The 25,393-nt window shown below is 43.4% G+C and overlaps 1 protein-coding gene across 1 annotated transcript; it reads right to left on the minus strand.

Annotated features, from left to right (window-relative positions):
* Positions 1 to 188: 188 nt before the first annotated feature.
* On the minus strand, positions 189 to 24,302 carry LOC146199209 (adhesion G protein-coupled receptor L2-like). The gene is made up of 10 exons (XM_084592073.1): positions 23,948 to 24,302; positions 21,386 to 21,529; positions 19,854 to 19,954; positions 19,770 to 19,787; positions 15,830 to 16,072; positions 13,085 to 13,199; positions 11,460 to 11,691; positions 10,234 to 10,401; positions 3,362 to 3,580; positions 189 to 496 (listed from the first exon to the last, which is right to left on the minus strand). The coding sequence occupies exons 1-10, from the start codon at positions 24,300 to 24,302 to the stop codon at positions 202 to 204; spliced, it is 1,890 nt and encodes a 629-aa protein (XP_084448199.1). The 3' UTR covers positions 189 to 201.
* Positions 24,303 to 25,393: the final 1,091 nt, after the last annotated feature.

Genomic DNA, 25,393 nt, shown 5'->3' on the forward strand with positions numbered 1-25,393 from the left:
TATTTTCGTCGCTTGTTTTATAATGTACTGGCTTCATTATTTTTCACATAAGGAAAGTAAAATTCGCGTTCACATGTTACCCTTGATGCCTTTGGGAGTGCAATACGCAAAATCTATGCATATATCTGCGTACAAAAACACCAATGACACTTCTACTAACAGGTCACAATGCACGCATTTTTGCCCTTTATTGGTGCCATCCTAATCACCTTTATAACCATTGATCTTCTCCTTGGAAATCAAGGATGTCTTTTTATCGTCACCTTGAAAATAAAACACGGTGGCAAGCTTTCTAGCCGATGACAACGGTGATTTCACGAAGCCCGCCTCTACCAGCAATACAAGAGTTGAGAAAGCGTAGATCAGTTCATTGCAGACGGTTGCGATCTGTACCTTGTGCTTTGTTTGGTCCAGGCCGAACATGAGGACGATTTCTGCGATGAGCAGACAGAGGCACAGGTTCAGGTGGATCGATGTGCGAGTGTTGCGGAGGGACCTGCGCCGGAAGTGGTAAAAAGGAATGGAACCTGCCGTCAAGGAACCACTTGGCTTGATTTCAGCTTTTTTGTTGCACGAAATTAAAAAGGGAGCGAGATGAAAGTTGTGCAGTTGAATAATCAAATGCGCCTGACAGTAAAGCTTCAAGCTGCAAAGTGGTTTGGCTTGCATCGCATTAGCAAACCATTACTGCAGTGACAAGAATATACCGTATATTAGTACCTCTAGTGCATGTGCATCTATTAGTACGGCGTAATAATAGCCATGCTTTCCATATTGCAATGTGACGGAGGCGACTGTTGAGCCAAACCTGCGCTTAGAGTTTGGTGCATGCTTGAAAGTTGGAGGTGGGTAAACTAACCCAGAGCACTTAAATGAGATATGTCTCATAGCTCACAACTTTGATATGGCAAGTAAAACTGCGTGAACCATTCCCAAAAAATTTAAACTTACTGACGTTGTGCAATCCAGATATGTATACGTGTTATCTAGAACATTGTGGAATGTGGAGGTGAATCCTGCTGACTGCTTTATGCAAGTTCGAAAGAAAAAATGTTTATGGCTAAGAACAGTTCATGATCACTCGCTGTTTTGAAACATACGGTTGTCTCTTGTGATACTGCTCGTCGCACAAAACGCTCCCTGTTAACCGAACCGTTGGCTGTCTCTAGCTGTTATTTCCCACATTTGGGAACCTTGTAATGAACCTTACAAGGTCTGGAGCCATTCCCTCTGATTGGAAGCAGGGTCAGATTGCAGCGCGGGCTAATAATCGTAGCGGCGCCGTCGACGTCTGCCACCTCGACATCGGAAAGCGGGACATATCGACACGCTGCATATAAAGATCTTTGCCTGGCAACGAAAACGTGTTCTGTCACATTACAAGCCCGACAATTATGGGCCCCAGAGGCACACCTGCCTATGTTTATTGGACAACTTCTCGCGAGATTTTTTTACAGGTGGCAAATAGGAAGCGACAACTAGGTACTTCTCCGGCGGTAGCAGGACGCTGCTTTTTTATCTCATTCTAACAGCACGACAGATGAGTAGTCAAGAAAAACTAAGGTGGAGGCATAGGGGAGCGGACAAAGGTGGTAGTTGTGGAGGATAGTGATATCTTCTCTACTCATTCTTGAGTATTCTTCCTGCTATTTTCTTTAGATGTTGGCGCCTACCGTTTGCCCCCTCCTCTCGCGTCACCACTGGATAGAGGGATAGAATGGAAGCAACATAGAACGCTTTCCTGATCTGTAAACAAGCTGAAAGCCCTCCTCTTAGAAAAGGGTCTCCCGGGTCAGCAGTGAATTGCTATTTTCGCAACTAATCCGAGCCTCCCCTGTGTATTGATCGGGGTAAATACATTCACTACAGATATTACAGACATTTTCCTTGTCAGTTTAGTCAAAAAATTTACATTAAACAATGACCCTGTTCCTTGCTTTGTTTTTTTCGCTTCATTCATGTCGCTCGAAGTTCCACTCTCTGCTGTTCCACATACTAAGGGTACCAGCTCCAGAACGAAACATTTTTTTCTAATATTACAGCCTGCAGATGGATGAAAATTTCACATTTAGTGAATTTTTAAGAGCTGTTCTCAATCCTATGTTAATTCCTGCCTATCTATTTTAGTTGAATTTTGAGCGCGTGTGTAGTGTTCTCTTTTCTGTTGTTTTCATCTTTAAACGCTTGCTTACCATAAATTTTTGCAAGCAATGCATTTGATATATAAGGGTGTTTTTATACACCTATTTGGCGTCAGTATAGATATAAGTAAGAACTGAGCAATATTCCAATTCTTTCATTGTGATGCGCTCTGCACAATGAGAAAAAATGATCTGGCTATAAATATTTTGGAGGATATTTAAAAAAATTTTACTTCTAAGTTGGTTTCTTCTGGTGGAACTAAATGTTTTTGCAAATTATATCTGATTCAGAACGATAAATTGCAATTAAAAAAGCACAACTGTATTTTTCAAATAGTAAAGATTATCCATACAAAATTTCATAGTGACACAACATTGACAGGTGAAGTAATATGCTGCACAAGCATTAAGGTTGCTTGAAAATAACAAGCAAAGAAAAGAGCGTTTTAAAATTTCAACAAATATCTTATAAGTGAATATGATGCTCCTTTTGTTTAAAAAAAAGAAACGAGGAAATGCAGTTAAAGAGCTGTTAGTTTCCTTATAATTCTACTGCAGTGTATGAAGGTCCCTCGCGTTGCCCCCGAAAAGTGTCCTCTCTGCAAGTTTTCTTCGCCACATGGCGACCATGGAACTTGGCTTTAGCAGTTTGTTTAGCAGACATCCTTAAACCTCGCAGACTTTTACGAGCACTACTTAGTAAAATCATTATCCCAGAAGGTAGGACACCTAGTTTCTCCAAAACTTGCTCAAAGCCTCTGTGTCCTTGATTGGACCATAGCGCGGCAACCCGAGAACACTGGCGGTGCAACAGCTTTAAGCCAATGGCAGCGGCATTTTCGAGAGTGGGGGGGCAGCTTTTGGAGACGGAAAATATTTTTTTGTAATTTCTTATTGAAAACTGCTGGAGGACTGCCAAAATGCAAAAAAAAGCTCCTTCTACCTGTCTGCAACGTCAAAAAAATGTGTTCTCATCGTAGATGTCCATCACTTCTAGTCTAAATTCGGGGTTGGGGGACATTAAAGAAGAAGGGTTAAGCAAACAAAAAAAACGCATTTTTCATCGCCTTCTTCAACGCACTTCTTCCCTTAAGCTCTAAGAGATGGGGCCCTAAGCAGCAGCTTCTTTGGTACCCCAATCCACAGCGCATTTGGCCAGTGACCCCAAATATTTGCAACTGTCTGGAATTACAGCCACATTTCCATCGTGTAACGCTCACCTAAAGCAGCCGAATACAGCAACGCAGAGGCAGAGACAGAGGACTGATGCGCAGCATCCCGTCAAGGTGATGATCTGGAGGGGAAGCGTGGCACGCACTTGCTGTGTCAGCGCACCTTGCAGGTCCATGAGCACGGCAAAGTTGGACAGGTGCTGACAGAGGCAGACCACGTGCGTGTCGTTGCGCCTTCCAACCTCGCAGCCTACGTTGCTCCACTCGCTGCGCGAAGCCAAGAGAAAATTGTGAGCTCCAGGGAAAGAAGGAACGCGGCACAACAGCGGCAATTTGGAAAACACGATGCTTACAAACGATACCCTACCTAGCGCAAACAGTACAAACGAAGAGGAACTAGTAACACTTGAGCAAGAAGCATGAGGACAATCATTTGTATTGCGGATGGAGAGACAGGAGATGAGCAATAACTGATCTCTTGCGTTGAAAAGCAGCTCCAATGCGTTATGCGGCTTACCGCAATGGGGCTTTCCTAAGTTATTACTAACATACTGGAATCTTTACCAGCATCGGTGTTTATACCGCCTGCCTCTGTAAGGCTGCAGACGTCAGTGCGGTGATAAAAAACTGTAGACGCGCGCAGTGCATGCGAAAGTCATGACTACCGTTCGCCCGGAGTAGTAAGAGAGGAATGACAGGGTAATCAATTAGGCATGCATTCATTTGACCACTGTACATGTGGAGATCTGGAAATAGTGGCCACGCGAAGGGAAAGGAATTGGGAAAAATAAAAAGCATGCACAAAAAATAAAAATATTGGTCGGCCAGGTAAAAAAAAAAAAAAAAAAAAGGAACGAAATGAAATATTGAATATTTCTCGGCTGCTGCGTTTCGATGGAGGTGAAATGAAGACGCATCCGTACGCTGTGCGATGTCAGCGCACGTTAAAGATCCCCAGGTGGTCGAAATTACTCCTTAGATCTTCACTACGGCTTCTCTTTCTCTGTATTAACTTTTGCTCCCACCTTCTTCCCTTCTCTTACGGCGCGGTTCAGGTGTCCACAGACACAAGTGTGACAGATACTGTGCCTTTCCCTTCCTGTGAACCAATTATTATTCCTCATGCTCTTTTCATGCTTTCGTTTTCTCTATTTTCCATTCTTCCATTCACGGTGATGTGTGTATGCGCGCTCCATTTTTATTATTTTATTTTTCACTCTGCACAGTGGAATAAACTTCAGTTTCTGCTCTGCACTTTTGAGTGGCATATTTATTCCTCTGTGCTCTTTTTTAGTTTAATGCAATGTTTCATCATGGCCTAACCATACTTTTTAGCAGTTCCTACAGCACTGGCTGCACATGTGCCGTTCAGCGAAGCACATGTGAAAGATTTTCTGCAGGTGAGCGAAAGAGGCTGAGGGTGAAATCTGAACAGAACTCGCAGCGATGCTCGCTCGGCTATTTTAGCGAGGGTGAGCGAGAACATGGCGGAAGCTGGGAGGGAAGAGGAGGTCAGGTTTGTGTTTGGATAGCGTTTATTATTGGCGCTCGCAACTATCACGCTAAGCCGCAAAAAGAAAAATGAAAAGCTGTTCAGGCGCACATGCACCACAGCCATCACTGCGTTTAGCGCAATAAAGGACACATCAAATATGCATTCTTAGACGCACACAACTAAATATGCTCTTTACTTCTGCCTTATCGTTTCTATACCTAATCAGGCATTCCCCCGCATGCCCAAATTGTTCTGAACACTATGCAAACTTAGAACACTGCAAGTTTTCCTGCCCAGTTGCAATTCAGACACCTCACTTTCAACGCCTTCCTCCCCCAACGTGGCGAGCTTGGTTAGCCTCTGACCAGCTGAAAGACCAGTTGGTCTTGGTGACGCTTAATAGTGCATTAAATAAAGTTGTCTCCTCCTCCTCCTCCTCCTCCTCTAGTCTGGGATTTTTTATTTTTTTCAAGCCCAGCAAATGACTAGGTCGAGCAAGGGATAATAATGAACAGAAACACTGCTATGGTTGCAACTGCGTACTGTTGCAAATGCAGTCGCATACTGCTTTCTGGGTTCGCACTTAGGTAAGCTTGTGTGTAAGAATGTTGTTTCAAGCGTAGGAGGGAAGCCTCAAGAGCATGGCAATAGTTACACCTCAATGCAACAAACAGAACGCCCATTTCGCTCGTCGCAATTGTTTGTACAGCTGTAAATAATAATAAAGAAACCTGCTGCAACCTAGTGAGCCTTATATCCGGTAAGTATTCCGTAAACGCCGGGACAACGAACATCCCCAAGAACAGGAGGCCCATTCATTACCTCCGGAAGATGTTTTTTCCAGGGAAGAAAGAACAGTAAAAGAGCACTGCAAACTTGAAATGTTCATTGAACTCCATAGAAGCGATGGCGCTTTAAAATTAATTGATGAATAGCTTTAAGCACCTGGTACTCACCGCGCGTGGGCGGAGTACATAAGCTGTCGATTAGCGGCTGGGAACGTGGCAAACTTCGCTTTATTTCAACACGAGACCATCCTCGAGCTTACTTTATCTCTGAACTAGTTCATACGCGACAAATGGAATTTTACAAACGGAACCCGCAGTTTGCGGTGGCCCTCAGCCTCCTGCACAAACATTTCCTCAAGAATGTTTTCGGCTGGGAAGGGTAATGTTGATGTCAGAACGGGAAATTTTGCTTGTAAAAACAAACAATAAAACTCTGAGACTTTTCTCTCCCATTTGGATAACGAAGAGATAGCGAGAGCCGCATGGTTTACGTGGCTATCTCCTCTTGTCTTCGCCCTCTTTTCTTCCGCATTAAATGCGCAATCTCTCCGACTCTAACCTTAAGACCTGAAGTGTAGCATTCCTGAAAGGCCACGCTGTTTGGCCTGCAGTAACCCACGGAGCTAAATTTTGTAAGGCTTTGCTTTTTTACCGTTTAAAGCAAAATGAAACGTTGCAAAGCATTCTTTCCCTTCGGCGAGAGAGAGAAAGAAAGAGAGAGAAGGTTAGTTTCCTGTTACGGAATATTACTATGCCAGCACCATACACCGGAGAAGAATCTCATACAAATTTACATGAAACGTACTCATGTTGCAATAGAATCATGAGCACGAAAATACTATCATCATCATCGGCAGGAATATACCCACTGCAGGGTGAAGGCCGCTCACATACTCCTATAATTACCTTGATTCAGTGCTAGTTGCAATCCACTAGACCCATGTGAACTCCTTAACCTCATCCGCCCAGCTAACTTTCTGCCACGCCCTGCTACGCTTTCTTTCCCTTGGTATCAAATTTGTTACCCTTACCGACCACTGATTATTCTCTCATCGCTCTAGTTACCCTGACCATGCCCATTCCTTCTTCTTGATTTCCGATATAATGTTGTTAACGCGAGTTATTTCTCCGGTACACTCTGCACGCTTCCTATCTCTTAATGTTACACCTATCATTTTCCATTCTATAGCTGTGTTGTCCTCAACTTAAGTAGAACGCTTTTCATTAGCCTTCACGTTTCAGGGAAGTACAGGAAAGGTGCAACTGTTATATATACTTTCCTCTTCAGCGATACCAGTAAGCTGCTGGTCATAATATGCGAGTACTTGCCAAATGCGCTCCATCCTATTCTTATTGTCCTAGTTACTTCCCTTTCATGGCCCGGATGGTTACTACCTGTCCTAATTAGGTATATTCACTTACGACTTCCAGTGCTTCGCTACCTGTTGCAAACTAATGTTCTATCCCGAGGCTGTTGAACATTACCTTAGTTTTCTGCATATTGATTTTCAAGCCTACCTTTCTACTTTTCCTGTCTAGGTCGCCAATCATTCTATGCAGTTCATCTCCAGAGTTACTTAGCAAGGCAATGTCATCGACAATCGCAGATTACTGAGGTATTCTCCATCTACCCTTATCCCTAACTGCTCCCATTCCAAGTCTCTGAATACTTCCTCTAAGCAAGCTTTGAATAGTACTGGGGAGATCGTGTCTCCTTGCCTAACACCCTTCTTTATGGAAACTTTATTACTTCCATTATGCAGAACTATATGTTTGCTGTGAAGGCACTACAGATATCTTCCAATACTTTTACATACGGCTCGTCTACACCCTGATTGTACAATGCCTGTATGATTGCGGAGGTTTCGACTGAGTGAAATGCTTTTTCGCAATCAATGAATGCTATGTATAAGGGCTGGTTATATTCCGAGCCTTTTCTATAATCGGGCTGATAGTATGGATACGATCGATAGTAGAGTACGCTTTCCGAAAACCTGCTTGATCCTTTGGTTGAATGAATTTTAAGGTGGTCTTGATTCGGTTAGCGATTACATCAGCAAATATCTTGTATGTAACGGATAGTAAGCTCTCGTCAATTTACTGCTTACGAACATATCCCCGCATAGTAACCTATAGTCAGCTTACAGCTTACGAACATACTGCCTCTAGCTAAACATATACAGTACTCTAGATGAGACTGATAAGAGTGCTTTATTCGTATCAAGTGCTCTGTTAATATTAATCAGCGTAAGAGCATGCGGATGTGCCTCGAGTGGGCCGCCGGCCGATAAGAGCCACTAGCCAGGAAATGAGTACTTGGAAATATGTAGCCCCAGTGGCGGTCCTCTATAGGCAAAGAGAAAATGATTAGGCAACAGATACCGAGTATAGTGGACGGGATGGAGTTACTTAAGAACGTGTGCTTTCTCATAAGCTCCCGAAGCGACGCTGAATTCATTCCGTGCACTGAAGCTGAAATACAGACTGACCTTGGCTGGTTACGCTAACTCTCTCGCGTGCTAAGCGTTTCGAATAGTGTCTCCGCATGTCCATGCGATTTCACGCCTGTCAACCGTTGCCCGTTATAAGACTCTTCTCCGGCGAAGAAGGTGGTCATTGAAGTATGAAGGCGTTAAGAAATACGTCCGTTACATTGTTGGCTAAGGTATTTTGTCTATTGCTTGTTCCATGAATATGTTCGTAGTACAGCGTGGAGGCTCCTTCGTATATATCGTCCCATTATTTGCCCTACTATTCTGTTAGTTTACCCTGTGATCTTCGAAGCCTCCCTATAGGCCAGCTTGCTCTTATAGACTAGAAGCATATTGAAAGATATGAAGTATAAATATTGCTATTGGTATTTAGCTTCTATCCGTCCATGAATCGAATATAACACACGGTAACCAGGATGAAACTATGCTATAATAGAAAGAGCCTTAAAATTTCACATTCACAGCATCAGCTCGAGATTCTCACAGGTTGGAAAACACCGAACTATAGTTTTCTGCTCTAGAACGGCTGATTTTCCTTCTTCGAGAGTGCTTTTAGCCCAGCCAGTTGCTTATCGATGGTACTGCTTAGTGCTGACAGAATGGGAGTCGGCAGCGCGTTTTCGTCGGTTAATTTTGTACCGTCAGGAATAAACAAACACAAGACGAAAATTGATGCCACCCGAAACTTAATTTATTATTGCTATTTGTAAGAAAAAAAAAAAAACGAAAAAAAAAACGCTACTTCATGGGTCCACCCACAAATAACCTTATTCTCTTGTCTCCGCCACTGTTCATTCGATTTTCATTAGAATCATAGAATATGCCTATATCGATCTATAGCAGCACTTTGGCCATCATCGGCGCTCCACCGCCTTGCTCGCAGTACGCACGAGCTTTGGCTTCTTAAGTCACGTGCCAGTGAAAATAAAGAAATAATTGGTTGGTTGGTTTGAGGGGTTCAACGTCCCAAAGCAACTCAGGCTATGAGAGACGCCGTAGTGGAGGACTCCGGAAATTTCGACCACCTGGGGTTCTTTAACGTGCACTGACATCGCACAGCACACGGAAGAAATAATTGAAACCTGGTACTCGGCCTGTTCACCTCGTCGCCATTTGTGCCTCGATAGCTGGTAGGGAACACGTCTTTGCCTCCCTACAAGGTCAACGACAAACTTCAGGCTTTGTCCCTTGTTCATGAGGCGTTGTCCCTTGTTACACCGGTGGGAACGTCTTAAGACGGTCCCCACAGGTGTAATTATCCCCAAGCTTCAATAAATACAAGCGCTAAGCGTCGGACACAAAAACCGCTCGAGACGTTCGTTCTTGCCCTGCATGAAGATTTCCTCCTGCGCAAAATGCTTGGCCAAGTTTCTTCGCGCGAGTAACTGGTGCAATGCGATAGTTCTACATCGCTCGGCGTGAGTTCGAACCAACTTATTCAGTCGGATTGCAGTTTCGATCTGCCGATCTGAGCGGCATATTTAGCGTCTTGTCTCTATATCGGCTTTCCGTCCTTATCGCGGGACTTAGCGGAATATAGCTCGTGCTTTCCGGTCGCATTTTACTTGCAAAATTAAGCTCCGGTGAATCGTTCTATTTATATCATCCGGGGTAGTCCACCATAAGCTAGGGACGCGTGTCGGAACGCACAGAATGAGGGCATGAAAACAGCTTTTCCTGGTCAGTACCAGTTTCGGAGCTTTATTACCTGGTCGGGACGTGATGTTATGCTATGCATCCGGTGGCCTGCTGGGGAATCACGCAGCGTGTGAGCTTTTAACGGGACACTGAGGAAAGCTTCAAGCAGTGAATGATGCTTTAGCATGGCCTCAGAGATGAGCACGAGAAAATCTGCGTTTACGCACGTATTTTACTTCCGAAATGCACCACTTATTACGACACGTGTGCTAGTTCTATTCTTTTTGTTTTTTGTCATTGTCAGCTTATAATACTCTATTTAGAGTGAGAGCTGTCTCTGTGTGATTATAGCCATCATTCCATTGACAGAGGCTAGCTTGCATGTGTCCTCAAGGTCCCTCTAAGCCAAGAGCAGCAATGACTCGAAATGGCTTTTGAGGACACAGTCGCATAGCTGAGAAATGCAACGAGATTACACGTCGTGGGCGTGACGTGAGGTGAACTCACTTGATGAGCGTGTCCCAGAAGACGCAAGTGGGATTCTCGGCCTTGTTTTTCAGCATGGGCAAAACCAACTGGACGTGGGCACCCAAGACCAGCCCCTGGGCTTCGGTGCCGACGCGGATGCTGATCGCCGGCGAGTTAAGCTTCTGCTCCGGGTTCTCAGCGTCCGCCCTGCATGTGCTATGAGTGTTAGTGGCACGCCTGAGTGCGCGCATCTATCCCCGAGAAAGTGTGATACGTTATCTGTGAATGAAATCACCAGGTGGGAAGTTTTATATGCAATGCGTGGTTTTGGTGCTACTCAAGTTTTTAGATTGAGAGTAATGTTTTCTGAGTCAGTGTGGCCGCATTTGAAATTTTCTGCACTCCTATTCATCTGTCTTTTCTCAAAACCCACTTTGGCTGTTATAGCCTTGCTTATTTGAAGCATACGTAGTGCTAGTTAAGGTGGATCTGTTCTGGTTACGTTCTTGCTTTGTATTTGAGCGTGACTATAGGACATTGCTGCTTAAAGGAACGTTTAAGATACGCGTGCGTTACGAAAATGTAGAAAAAGGCTTTTTTTTTTTTAATTTTCTTCAAGAAAGTGCTGAGAGAACAGGAATACAGAGCTATGAGATTTCGTCACTAAACAGCTTCGTATCTCTTACTAGCTCTTTTCCCACATTCGTTTCATTGCATTTTCGTGTAATGTTCATACGATCAGCAATTTTACTCTGTGGAAATCCAGGTTTCCGGGTACGTGCAGAGACATCAACTTCAAGAATGCTCGCCTAGATCTGCTACTTCGAGCGGTGCACGTCCACAAGTAAATATGGTTCACAGAGTGCTAATGTTGACCATACTATTGTGTTCTGTAGTCACTGTAGGCAGCACCATTGTTTAAAAATGGAAGTATTTCGGCTTGTTGAATTTTCACGCTAGAACAATCACCTTGCAAGCACGGCAAGGCAGGAAAAACGTATGCAAAATCTACACACCGCTTTGATCAATAGAGAGCCAACAAAAGTTCAGAAGTGTACTTTGCTGCGCATGTTGAGTTTTTGTCTTTCTGCAGTTCAGGGCTGCCGCGCTCCTGGCAACTTTGTCCTCCAAAGAGCCCATACAGCCTTCGCCCACACGCGCATCCCCACCCAAGTAAGTAACCATGGCGGTAAGAACAAAAGGACGTAAGGCCCGCTCGTTGTTCAGCGGAAAACACACTCGCGCAGGCAGCTGGCCTTGCTCACCCGTCGTCGTGGAGGAGCTTATCGAGGTGCGGGAATTCGGTAAACACGATCACGACCGCCCCGCCGTCACCTCCGGCGCTGCTTCCCCGCACGGGCTCCTCGCCTTCGTCGCTGTTACGTGCAAGCAGAAGCTGGGCCGTACTCTGAGTACCGTTGAAGACAGTGCCGGGCCCCGGCAGGACCATGGTCTGGTTTGCGATGTGGGTCGTCGTGCTCGATATTATGTTCATCTCTGCGAGGATTGAAGGGCAGAAAGAACTTGCACTCCGATTCCTTTCCTCTGAAAGTATCCGCCGTAGAATTCATTTCTTTCAAACGAGCCGCTATCAGCAACGGACACTGCGGTGATTTTTATGGTGCTGGATGGAATGCTACGATGAGTGTACCATTGTCTAGTCGGGCAGAAAACGAACATATTCACTGTTGCCTACTATTTTGGCTCGCCAGAGTAATAAACAGCGATTGACAGCTAGTATATTTGCATATTATGACCGCCTAGGTGCATTCTTTGAATACATCAGGAAGACGCTTTTTGCAATATTTTGCCTTTGCCGAGCAACCCTTGTCTTGAATGCAGCCCATCACAAAGAGCACCCCTTGCGCTTTTAAGATAAATAAGGGTCGGGGTGAGTCAACGGCTGAGCATTGCGAAGCGCATAACAAGAAGACATGCCTCTGGTGTTTGGGAAGGAAATACGTTATGATCTGCATATCTCGTGACGGCTACTGTGTGCAGCTGGACACACGACTGGTTTAAAAGATCATGTCAACTTTTGACGTGCCACTTCGGTACAATATCTATTTGCAGCTAAGTGTAAATGGTTATTTTAACACTCCACTCCATATTAGAATCTCTGCAAAGGGCCATATGCTTCCTATCATCCATAAAATGGGAAAATGAAAATTTGTGTTTCTAGCGCGAGCGAACAATGAGCTGAGCCCAGTTCTACACACAGCTCCGAATTGCACGCTGCGCTTGGCAACTTACAACTGGCTTCAAATCATGGCCAAATGTCGCCTTTGTACAAGATTTCTCGGTTCCATGACTTGTGCTTGGTTATATATGAAGCTTTAGTAAAGCGGCACCATGTATTTGTCTGATACACGCTGTGAATAAGCAGAATGCGAAAATGCGCTTTGCTGGATTCTTTTGTTGTACGAACAGAAGCAACCCACGCTGTATGCCTTCCACATTAAAGAAAAATGTTGCGTCAGAACTTGCAACAAATGTCAACCTAGGGTCTTGTGATCAGTAATGGCGTGTTGTTCTGCGCTACTCTATAACGTTCTGACTATGAATTAAATCGCCCAAACTAAAATATGATTAAAAAAAAAGGAAGACGTCCTACATGTAGTGTTGAAATTAATGCTTTATTTGTGGGATTTAAAATTTCAAAGGCTCCGAGAGAAGAACCAATGGAAGGTTGTACACCACACATGATTCTTCAAACGAAACGCGGCCGCCGTGGCCTGAATAGAGTATCCGCGGCATTGCCACTACAAAACACCAAGTAACGTTCGAACCGAAGTACAACGGGAAAACTGGGTGCTGTCTTTCCGCTTGCATGACATGTACGATGCACTGGCACCAGAAACCAGCTGCAGAAAACATGCTTCACACTTACGGAAGTTCATAAAATTCAGGGTAGTCTGTTCCTTTTCATCGCTGGCGGTGCTGAGGATTATTCCAGCGACATCCATTATGAGTAGCAGTGTTGTGGCACAGCTATGACGCGTTTGCTGCGTAGAAAAAAAAAAAAAAAAGGAGGATTGTCATCTAACTGGGGCGGTTGGAAGCGATTCACATTTCGGCATAGCACATAGGAATACGAACAGCCTGATGCCAGCTATACCGTTCTTTTATAATTACAGCATGGCAGACGGGACGAGAGAGAACGACGCAGTACAGCGCACACTCTCAACTGAAATCCTTATGGGCAAACGGGGTATTTATACTGACCGGTTTGCCAACAAAGATTTCAGTTGCGATTTAGCGCTGTGTTGCACCCTTCTCTCACATCCCGGCTGTTGCGCTGTAACTGTTGAACATCATCACCAACTCGATAATCCAATAACTTGGTTTGTCGAGCTATACTGAGATTTCCCAGTCGACATTTCACCCCGTATACGATCCTATGCGCGGTCCACTGCTTTTAAAGAGTCATCGATTGATTATGACAGAAAATAAAGTTTCACAGATGAAAGTGCTGCATTTCCTTTCCCATTGAACTCTCGCAGAGGCTCATGGAAATGCAAAACACTTTTTCGCTATGCACCAAATGCGAAAAAATAGTCTTATTGCAACATTCTCAGGCCGATTTGGGGGGTCGACATTTCTTATACTCACAGTCCCTTTTCTAGTTCTTGTCGATCGGCTACAATTTTGCTTTGCTTAGTGCACTGTCGATACTTTGATATCAGTGCATCTATCACGACTTGGTGCTAGCGCCTGAATTCCTCCTTCTCTGTTTAATAAAGATTGCTAGCTAACAAGTAATGAAAGCTCACTATGTCCCCAGAGGTAATAAAGTGTGACACATTCACAAAGCGACATGATTTGTTGGTTCTTACCGCCTTTTACTTATTTTAAATCAACCAAAGGGGCACTTTTGAATTCGCGTTTGTCATAGACGCTGCGGATATATTATGTTCACGAAACTACAGCAAAAAGGCAGTTATGAATATATTCTGTCACTCTCCTCTGCACACTCAGTTTCCGGAAGACGCTAAGAAAATGAACGACAACATTTTCCGGGCCCGATAAAGTTATCCTCACGGGTAGCTGCACTACTACACGTTGCACGTTTATTTCTATTATGCACTAACCTTACTTCGTCAGGCGACCGTGAATGATGCTGCGAATTGGAGCTCTATGGCTAATCGCTTAACCTCTTATCGATATGGCATAATCGATTAGTGAAGAGATTACCTGTAGAGCTACCACTGAAATTATGTATATTTTTGACGGCCTGTCGCAGCCACACGCCTTAGCAGTCACTTAATAATAATAATAATAATAATAATAATAATAATAATAATAATAATAATAATAATAATAATAATAATAATAATAATAATAATAATAATAATAATAATAATAATAATAATAATGGTTCACAGGAAGGGAAAGGCGCAGTATCTGTCACACTTGTAGCTGTGGACACCTGAACCACGCCGTAAGGGAAGGGAGGAAGGTGGGAGTGAAAGTGGATAGAGAGAAAGAGGAGCCGTAGTGGAGGGCTGCGGAGTAATTTCGACCACCTGGGGATCTTTAACGTGCGCTGACATCGCACAGCACACGGACGCCTCTTCGTTTCGCCTCCATCGAAACGCAGCCGCCGAGGTCGGGATCGAACCCGAGTACTCCGGCACAGTAGTCGGGCGTCTTACCACTGCACCGCCCCGGCGGGGCGCAATCACTTTAGCGAAGTTTATTTTCCCGTTACTGCTTCGACTGACCCGTGTCTGCTACATTTGGAAGTACTATGTCGTTATGCTGGCGAAATAATATTTGCGGTGTAGTCTGTGCTAGGCCTATTAGATTACCCAGCTGCCAGAATGTATGTACACTGTTCAATGTTCTGATTTTATTCATATACACTGGGCTATACGAGAAACTTTGGCACTGAAGAAACTTGTATGCTTTACAAGTCCACTCGTCGAAACGTTAGCTCAGCTTGCGAACTGAGGCTCCCCCTCAACCCTTGTTCAGTGCTCTTTCATGCTGTGTAGCCATCTTCTTTCTCTCTTTCTACCCTACATTCTTTCCTCAATCGTAAGCACCCACATGATAGCAGCGATGATGCAGGGCGTATCACATGTTTATATACTAAAATATTCACCTGTTCTCGGCGTCTCGGGACGTGTTTATATTTTCTGTGATTGTTGTACTTCAAATCTGTGGCTCCGGCTTCCCGCATATGCGCCGAAATCCGACAGTGCAGTTCTTATATGACTGCGTTTGCAGACATTTTCTCAACTGCTTTGCTCTCAATGCATTGAAACACCGGCATCATACGGAACGTATTGCACAATAAAACGTGAGGTAGATATGAGAAGCATTCGTTCGACAATCCTGTGTAGCTGCCGCCTACCATGCGCAGCTGTTTTCCGTGTTCAGCGTAACAAAAGCAGATCTGCACTCCTTTTCGTTTAGCCATTTCATTTACGAGATCGGCCATTCTAAGGCTAACATGGTAGAAGTCTAAATATATATCAGACTGCAAATTCTCATTGGTCAATGTGTGGACACGAGAGCTTTCGCTTACGATTTACTACAGCGTCGCATGTTCACCGGAGAAAACACCACGCATTAAAAGAGACAAAAGTGCTTTGTGCGGTTATGGGCTCGTAATCCCTCATGGACTCACCATGGGCACTTCGTTCCAGGGCTTGTCGCACCTCAAGAGCTCGTCGACTGTGCTGGCCGTGAGGTTGCCCACGCGTTCTGCCTGCGCGGCGCTGGCGATGCTGCCGGCGTAGATGTCGCCAGAGTCGCTTCTCACCACGCTCGTATCCAGAAGGTCCACAATGGCCACCAGGTCGCCTCCAACTTCCAGTGAATTGCTGCTCACAAACTCGCTGACGGTCTCAATGATGTCAGCCAGGTACTTCTGCTGTGCGGAAGCGGAGTGAGACCCTACTAACGAATAATATGATAGCGTTCGGGAAGGGGGCAGGGGGTAGCTGCGATCTATTAGCCTTTACTTCGATCGTGAAGTAAGACGTTTTCAGTTGACTAACGGTAATATGGGTTTGGCGGTGTGTCTTTCTACTATATTATGCACAAGGTTATGAGTTCGATTCCTGCTGGGGCGCCTCCGTTTCTACTGGAGCGAAATGAAAGAACCCCATGCGCTGATATTTCGGTGTCTGTTTAGCACTAGCCAGGTAGAAAATAAATTCAATGCCGATAGCATTTCGACGTAAAATCGTTCTTTTCCTCGTTTAGCTGGCTTTTCATTAAGACAATGTGTTGCGTCACACTGGGCGACGAGAGGGAAGTTATTCTAGAGTTAGATATATGTAAAGAAAACAACGGTTGCAAATTAAATAAGGTAAAATCCTTGTCATCGCTCTTTGAATTTTATCCAGCGCTTGACTGAAGGCAACGTGTGTCGTTATGACGCGGTTTGTTTGTTCTTTATCTTTCCATCGCTGTTCAAAGCTCGCACTGATCTTTGCATTAGTACCACTTGCTAATTGGCTACTGTTGTTTATCTCATCTACATCTGTTCTTGATGTTTACACAACTGCTAAAGTAGACTTTGAGGACCATTTTGTGTGCGCATTGCGCTAACGGTTATGTTGAGCTTTAGTTAGGTTCTCGTATTGTTGCCAGTAATATCATTCTTTATTGCAGCTTCAGAGAGCCAATTGCAGCATTATCAGCAAGGTTGATGTCTAGCTTTGCATTTCTTTCAGAAATGGCAAGTGAATTCAGGACAGACGGTCGAGAGACGAGGACTGGCTTCGGAGGGTCGTGGTTACTTGCCTGGACTGTGGGTAAATGCTTTAGCAACGCATTTAGTCATTTAGTCAGGCTTCTTGAAAACTCATCCTTCTTGTCTACCCTGTGGACACGTTACGTTGGGAGCAAATACTAAAAAGAAAAGGAAATACGCGCCTGACTACTTTCCTCTGATAAAGACGTGACTAGGTCCACATAAAATTGAGAGCGCTCCGGGGGCTGTTAGGTAACCCTCGTTTCTTAAATCCCTTGCCAGAGGAAGATAAGCCTTTCATAGCGGGAGGTTACGAAACAGAAAGAAAAATAAAAGAAATCATTCCAACACTGGGAGAACATGAGAACGGCATAATAAAAGAAAAGAAAAATTAAATGATATTTCCACTTCCTCACTGAAAGAAGTCTCAACAATAACTTGGGCTTCTTTTCCTATTCCCTCTCTACGTATCGACTGGATAGATTTCCGTGAACAAGTACTTATTGCGTACAACGACGGACACGTGTCCCACCTATAAAACTTATTGGTGCTTCATGTAGTAACCGTCCAAGACTTCCATTTTATGCAGCATATTGGCTGTCGTGCAAATACGCCATGCAGTTTAATTATGTTTACTTTTAATCTTTCATAAACCTTTGAAGAAGACAACCCTTGGCTATCCGCTCATTCTGAAATGTTCTGAAGGTTCATCTTGCCATTCTACACCTCTCCTGCATTCATCTGTAGTCAAATATCTGGGCTTGTATCTTGGTAGCAACTTTTCTCGGAACAACTACCTTGCTTACATTTGTAAAAGACTCAGTATCACGCCTACTGCACAACATAAGCTGCCTTGCAACATGCAACGTGCCTTTATTGGCAAGGAAACAGATAACGCAAGTTAGGCTCTGCGATATGGAATAGCAATTCATGGGCACTGTGCAGTTCGCTGGCATCATAAATTGAGTTATACACTGGAATACCTTCTAAAGGAGGTATAATTATTTAGGTCAGAGCGCTGACTTAGATCGTTTCGAAATACTTTCTATGCCGAATTTATTGATCTTTTGATACAGATGGTTATTTTTAAATACTTATGGTCCAGCGAATTCCTTGCTAAGTATACGTTACCTCCCATTGATTAAGAACCATTGCTTTCTCTCCTGTTAAGTAACAAGCTTGCAATAAACCAGCCCCTTATATATCTTCTGCAACAACACGCCACAAAAGACATCATAATACTGACTCACTGACACTATTATGATCAAACTGACAAGTTTAAGTTTTCCTTTTTCCTTCGGACAATATCAGACTGGAAAATTATCTTACAGATGGCTATACAGTGCGACTAACATTGTATAAATTTGTATCGCTTTTTCTTGTTGTTGTTGTTGTTTGCTCTTGTTCGTATGCATCTATGCCCTCCTGCTTGGACTCAAGGGTCTGCAGTGTGCATCAAACAAACAAACAAACAAACAAACAAACAAACAAACAAACAAACAAACAAACAAACAAACAAACAAACAAACAAACAAACAAACAAACAAACAAACAAACAAACAAACAAACAAACAAACAAACAAACAAACAAACAAACAAACAAACAAACAAACAAACAAACAGACAAACGAATGAATGATAAATAAATAAATAAATAAAAACCAAGGACCGTTTTTGGAGGCCATGGTGTTCCATGAGATATATGGCACTCGGAAACGCAGTCATTCTGTTTTTACTTACTTCAGCAGTTTACCCTCACAACCTTCTGTACAAGGACTAAACATAAGTTAAAGAAGCTACTAAGTCGTATCAGTTTGTAAAAGCGTACTTGTGTTGTTACGTTTAGATGAGCGATTGGTTTTACCTGTATTGCATGTGTTTATGCATGAGCGATTCGCCTGTACCATGGCAGCCTGACAGACATGTGCTTGTAGGAATGTCTACTCTTTTATAAGCATTTTGGCCATACAAGTTGGTCTGGTTCTACGCTTCATAAAAATTCCCGCCATAGATACTGTGAAATCCTTGCGTTTTAGTGCACTTTGAATGATTTTGCTGCTACTCATGCCAACGATGGCTTTGGGAGATCTGATTATGTATTCGATTTTCATTCTCAATAAAACTATTATTATTATTATTATTATTATTATTATTATTATTATTATTATTATTATTATTATTATTATTATTATTATTATTATTATTATTATTATTATTATTATTATTATTATTATTACAATGCTCCTCAGTAAATGGCTGTTGCTTTTTTCTTATCACACTCATGACATATAAGCTGCCCTTTAAGGTGGGTAGCACCTTCTTGCGGTTAAAACGAGTCAGCCCACGTGGCAGCTCAACCTAATCTCATAAACACCTTTTGATTACGGATTCAAACCTATATAGCAACAGCGAATGCAGGCACACCATGTAGCCAAGGAAAGTGTATGCGCTAACGAGGGAATAAGTTCGAAGCAAGCGCAGCGCTTGCTTTTTATATTTGTAGCAGTGCGTCCCAAGTTAGTATGTAAAATTTTCATCCCGAAGCTACTAAACGGCCTTGACGGACGCCTGGGAGGAAGGTCCCGTTGATAGCATTGACATTGCATGGAGTGTGGCCGTATTTGAATCTCGCCTCCATTTAAATGTTGCCGCCGCAACCATGATTTTATCACGTGAAACTAGCCAGCTCCTAGAATGCCCGGTTGCCGCAGTGAAAAATGAGTGGCTAAATATAGCACTTTCGAAATTTTCGACCTAGGAAAAAAAAGGAACGCGCATTTCAGAATAATTCGCTCAAATGCTAAGAGTTGGAAAGGAAAGAAACTGCAAGGTAAAAAGCAAAGAAAGCAAACGTTGAGTATACCACCTTTGAGCCGGAAGTCATCTGCAAGAAGAATATAAACCATATCACAAGTTTGCTTACTCTGAAATAACCTCACTCATTACTCACCTGACTCTTCAGCAGTAGCACGGATGGCTGCACACATTGCGCTGTGTTCGGACGCGGCGACTTCCGGTATCCCCTGGAGTTGCAGCACCACGTCATAATACCTATGAACCAACAATATTGTAAACATCTTATGGTCTGTAAATGGGGACGTCACCGCTCCTGCTTCATATGTCTGTTGATCCTATAGCCATTTTGGCCGCAGCTTGTTATTTTGATTCAGGACAAATGCTCCCCTGCTTAAGCAGTATGTCCAGACCTCGAGAAAAACATTAGTTAGTTTTTCAAAGATAAATTGTAATCAAAATTTTACAGACATGTACGGTATCTACATGCGAAGTCCGAGTTTAGCTTCACCTTCCTCCTATCGTCCTTTCCGCGCGCTTTTTTTTTTCGACGTGAAGCTTATTTTACGAGATCTAAGAGTAGAGTTACTGATTTCTAGTATTCTCTCCAAGTATGACATGATATAGAAACTGTGTAACTACGTAGAAAATTGCAAGATTGAAACAAAGCATTCTGTCAAATAAACACCCGTTAAGAATGGGGAATAAATATTCATTGCAAAGAATCACATGAACTTTTACTCATTGCAAAGTACGCATGGTTGTTAATGGAGACGCACGTCTGACCTGGCTGATTGCTTAATGGAACATTATTTGCTATGTTGGTTAGATAGCACAAATAAGGACCCCACGAAATGATAAGTATAGATGCTAAATTTTTATGAAACGAATGATACATTCCTGTAGCTGTGGTAAACCCTTTGCAAAAGCTGTTAATTTCCTTTACGCAATTGCGTACGTGGAGCCTTAAGCTCTGCGTTCTCATTTTTGCCGTTGACTCAAAATGATATACTTTGTTTTGAAGGTCCCATTAATTCATCGTTACACGATCGGTGTTTGCGTGGAAGGCGACAAAACGACAAGAGAGTTCTAGCAAATAGTAATATTATCCGCCGATTTTTAGACCCTTGACTTAATGTGAACTGTTTCTCAGAGTACACGGTAGGTCTGTTTATTCATAAGCATCTACAGCCTCAGGTTATCTTAAGGTGAGATAAAAATTGATTTTAGCGTCCTATATTAACATATTTCGTAATATATAAATCCAGAAGTTCAATTCTTTCGAACTTACGAACCATATGCTACTTCTTAGAGATGTAAATTTGTGCGAAACCGAACTGGCCTTGCTATGTCTACGCAGGTGTTTCAACGGGTAAAATTTCTCAGGCACTTTTATTATTTCAGTACGTTGATCAACTTCTCCGCAAGTGGTATCGCTCATTATCATTGACTTCTCATTTTTTCCATAACTTTTCTCTCTATGTTATGATGTCCACAGCCCCACTCTGTGTAGTACTTAAACACCGCTTGAAAAGCATGTACTGGTAGAAAGACAAAACACGCAGACTGAACTGAGTAGAGAATAAATACGATCTTATAGCAATAGTTATTGTAATGCGCCGTATCAGTGCGTGCTGTTTTGTGTGTTCGACTCAGCCGGTCTTGAAAATATGTGGCTTTGCGCCTTACCAACATTTCCGGTGGGGCAGTCCAACTCCGCGCAGCCTTCCCGGGCTGTGGCCGGCCACTGGATGCCTCGGTACACGGTGGATTCGCACTCGTCCCTCTCCGGCAGTGCATGGCCGCCTACCTGCGCCTCGGGATCTGGTGTGGCTGTCGTCAAAACAGCGTTTAGCCGCTTTTTCGAAACAAGGATACATAAAGAACGTCTAGGAGCTGCAGAAGGAATATGACAGGCCACGTAATGGAGCGCTGAAATTCTGCTCCGGTCACGTGGCGTTCTTCAAAGTTGCACTGGCATCGCACAGGACACGGTCGTTTTGACGTACTCTAAGTTTGTAAGCGTTAATCTGGTTTAAAGTTAAGAATGTGAAAAATAAAGGCAATGTAAAAAATTCCGAGAGCACTGGAATTGCACACAGTGCATAACGTTTTCTCTGATTATCATTATCAACTAAATGCACCGTTATTATCATTGCTGCAGTTATTATCACTACCGTTGTCATCATTGTCATTATCACTAATTGTAGCGTCGTTGTCATTGCTACTATCATATTCACGGTGGACAAGGAGGATTATGATGTCCGTTGCATGATTCCGGGCGTGGCGCAGTTGGTTAAAGTGCTCGGTTTGAGATCCACGGGACGGAGGTTCGATTACCGGTGGATATAGGGTTTATTTATTCCTAACTATATTCCTCACGGTAGACAAGGAGGATTATGGATTTTAAACCTGTCACGCCAGTAAATGTGTTGTTGACGTGTTGTGCCATAACATGTTCTACCTGTCCCATGCTAAACTCGGTAATGAAGAAAAGGGTTCTCAGAATTATGATATGCGCTTCCCGATCCCGGGCATCATGACTGATGGCGGCACAATGTCGCGGTATCCCCACGGAATCTCGCGAAGAAGCGACACCCTTGTCGTGGCCGGACGGACAGCTAGGTTATGGCCGCGAGTATGAGCCGTTAAAGGCTTTCGCCTTTATACACATCCAGACATTTTTGGGCCGGTTTTATTGATAGAATGTGATAAGAATGATAATATGGTGAACAAAAGTAAACGTGTTCAACCATAAGTTGGGTTCCTGGCCAGCCATTTTACCATTGCATTTGTCCTTTACAACTGAAAAAAAAAAAAAAAAAAATTAGAGGGAGCTAGCCCGGACCAGCAAAAGCGTTTTCTGGCTTAATGCCAATTAAAAATAAATAAAAATAGAGCAAAACCTCAAGATAAAAAAAAAGAACTTTTTAAAGACATTTAAATAAAAATTATCATAATAACAATGAAAAAAAGAGAAAAAGAAATAAACGAGATTCGAGTCTCAAGGTGGTCCACGCTGGCCTAAAGAAGAAAAAGAAGAAGGAACCTCTCGAAATCAGCACCCATACCTGCAAATAAAATAAAAACAGGAAACAGAACTGGGGAAGCAAATAACAGCAGCAAAACAACGGATATACAAAATGACAAAGAACGTACGGTGAGAGAGATAGACGTACAAAAAAAAAAAAAAAACAGAAGAAAAGAGAGAGACGGAAAGTAAAATATTGTAACGGATGAAATGGTTTTAATACAGGTGAACGACGTATGAAGGACGGACGCACACGGCTCAGAAAACCCAGATCAGACTGCGCGCGGCTCGCTTCCCTTGCTTCTTCTTCTTTTCTTTCTGCTGCTTCTCATGCGTCGCTACGCGGCGTAACAATATTAAGCAGGACAGTACACAACAAATAGAAAAGGAATAGAAATAATATTGGGTGGAAAATAGAGGAAGGCAGTCTCCTACGGCATTGTAATTGTTGGTCGACAAATCCACAAATAAAAAAACAAAAGCTAAAATGAGGAGCAGTCGAATCAAACAAAATAAAATTAGAGAACGTGCTGATAAACCAAATACAACAGACAGAGGAAGAGAAAGAAAGGTAAAGCCTAGACAAAGCGGACGGAAAACTACTAGAGAACCTAGTCTGATGGAAAAGACGTCCGTCACTACACCATTAACCTGAAACGACTTGGTAAGAGAAACGCTCGAGGAAAATACGTAAATTATAACTACTGCACCACTATATCGGTCTCGACTGATAACAGCAGCAGAAAAGTCAATAGTATCATATCACAGAGGAGTAAAAAAACAAGAAAAAGAACTCGACTCAATGTGCATGGTGCCATTGAAGACCTGGCTCTGTAGGCAAGAGTGGCTGCTGTCTCTCTTGCCTAGATCCCATGCAATTAGGAAGTACGCTCTGTGCAGACGTTGCTGCGAAGTCAGGTAAACGGAATGTTAATGACCCCTCGGCTATAGCACTTACAAGACAATAGTGTGATCTCTGGCTGATTTTAATACTGCTTCTTCAACGCATTCTCAAGTTTATGCCGTTATTCTTCCGAAAGGAAGTACACGCGTCATGTCTGATGTCGGCAACGGCATTTCCGCGTCTGCAGTAGTTATCGACATGACCTGAAATGCTTAAAAAAGAAAAGAATAGAAGCACCTGACGAGAAACGTAAACATACCCAACCCGTGTTCGAGCATACCAAGCAGCTTTCCCCCGTACATGCATGCACACTTACGATTTTCTCGGAACAGCGCCCAGACTTCCGCAGCTTTCTGCATGGCTGCGCGGCGGTACCGACGATTGGATTCAGGAGGCAGCACAAGCTTCTGCTCCTTCAGCAGCATGTTCAGGCGCCGCTGGAAGGCTTCATCGGCCGCCGAAAGGGTGCTTGGAGCGAGCGTCGATGTGCTGTTGTTTTCTGCTAGCTCTACAGGTGGCTCCGTTGCAGCTTTGCTTACAACCGAGGCCGAAGCCGCGATGGTCTGAACAGCGGCATCTAGAGTAGGACCGCGAAATTCCAATACGTCATCGTACGCTATCTTGTACCAGCTGTTGACCACCTCATCACTGCGGCTTTTACTAATCCGCATGCACAAATTTTTCACTGCTTGCAGAATGAGGTGTTTAATCATTTTATGTTTTGTAGTGAAAACTATGCAGGTTTGTAGTGAAAAGTATGCAGGAAGCTGTTTTGCGGCTTCAGCAGCGATTAAGCGAACGCATAAAACTCACAGCCTTTTCTATTCATGCAAAGTTGCTTTCGGCCCATCCGAACGTCACTAATCTATGGGGGTAGTTAATACGGTGAGTGCGTTCCCAGCCTGTGACAAATGCTTGTTTTGACTCATGCATAATATATGCCTTCGTCTAAATTAGTTTTTTTTTTGTTTTTCTTTTTAAGAGGTTGCTATGCTTACGTAAGTATGAAAATTGTGTTAAAGCTGCATGTTTGCAAGGCCGTTTGGCTCGCATAGCGTAGACGGACTTGGGCCCTAATTAGAGTATGATCTTTTTGTTCATTTCCTGCAGCTGGAGTACATCATATATTTTCGCACGACACACTAAGACTCCAGTCAAAAATTGTTCTTGATGCATATACTAAAAAACGATGAATAAAAAGCTAGCACACCGTAAGGCAAGCACCTCTCGTCTTTCGCAATCACAGCGTCGAATTCGAGCCATGCGAATTATAGCCAACGTTAAATTTTGCCACTCTCAGCACTAAAAAAAATAAGATGAAAAACAAACATCTGCGAAAAATGCAACGGTGACACCGTCACCAAATGTACTAATGTCACATATCTGTAAAACCCTAATTCCAAAGAGAAATTAGAAGCACAGTACTCGCAAAACTATGCGGAGTCTGAGGCAACTGATGGACCCACCTTTTTCTGTCGTTTGCACCGAAGTGATGGACGCTATTATAAGGCACAGGAGGTGTTGCCAGCGGGCCTCCATGACGGCCGGTGCCGTCAGAGTCCCGTCTTTTTGAGGTTACGGGATGTTTTTGGGCCGGGTATAAATACTAGGTCCGTGTTTGCCAACTCATTAGCTTGGTCGCACGCACCTGCTGCGGTGAACCCTGGGTTCACTGATAAGAGATCCTGCACTGAACAGGCCTTATGGACCTGCGTGGCAGCTCCGAGTGCCCTCTACGCTTCAAGTCAGTCTTGTGCAATTA

Source organism: Amblyomma maculatum, chromosome 2 (genome assembly GCF_055883805.1).
Source record: "Amblyomma maculatum isolate TAMU_Amacu chromosome 2, ASM5588380v1, whole genome shotgun sequence".
Classification (NCBI taxonomy): Eukaryota; Metazoa; Arthropoda; class Arachnida; order Ixodida; family Ixodidae; genus Amblyomma; species Amblyomma maculatum.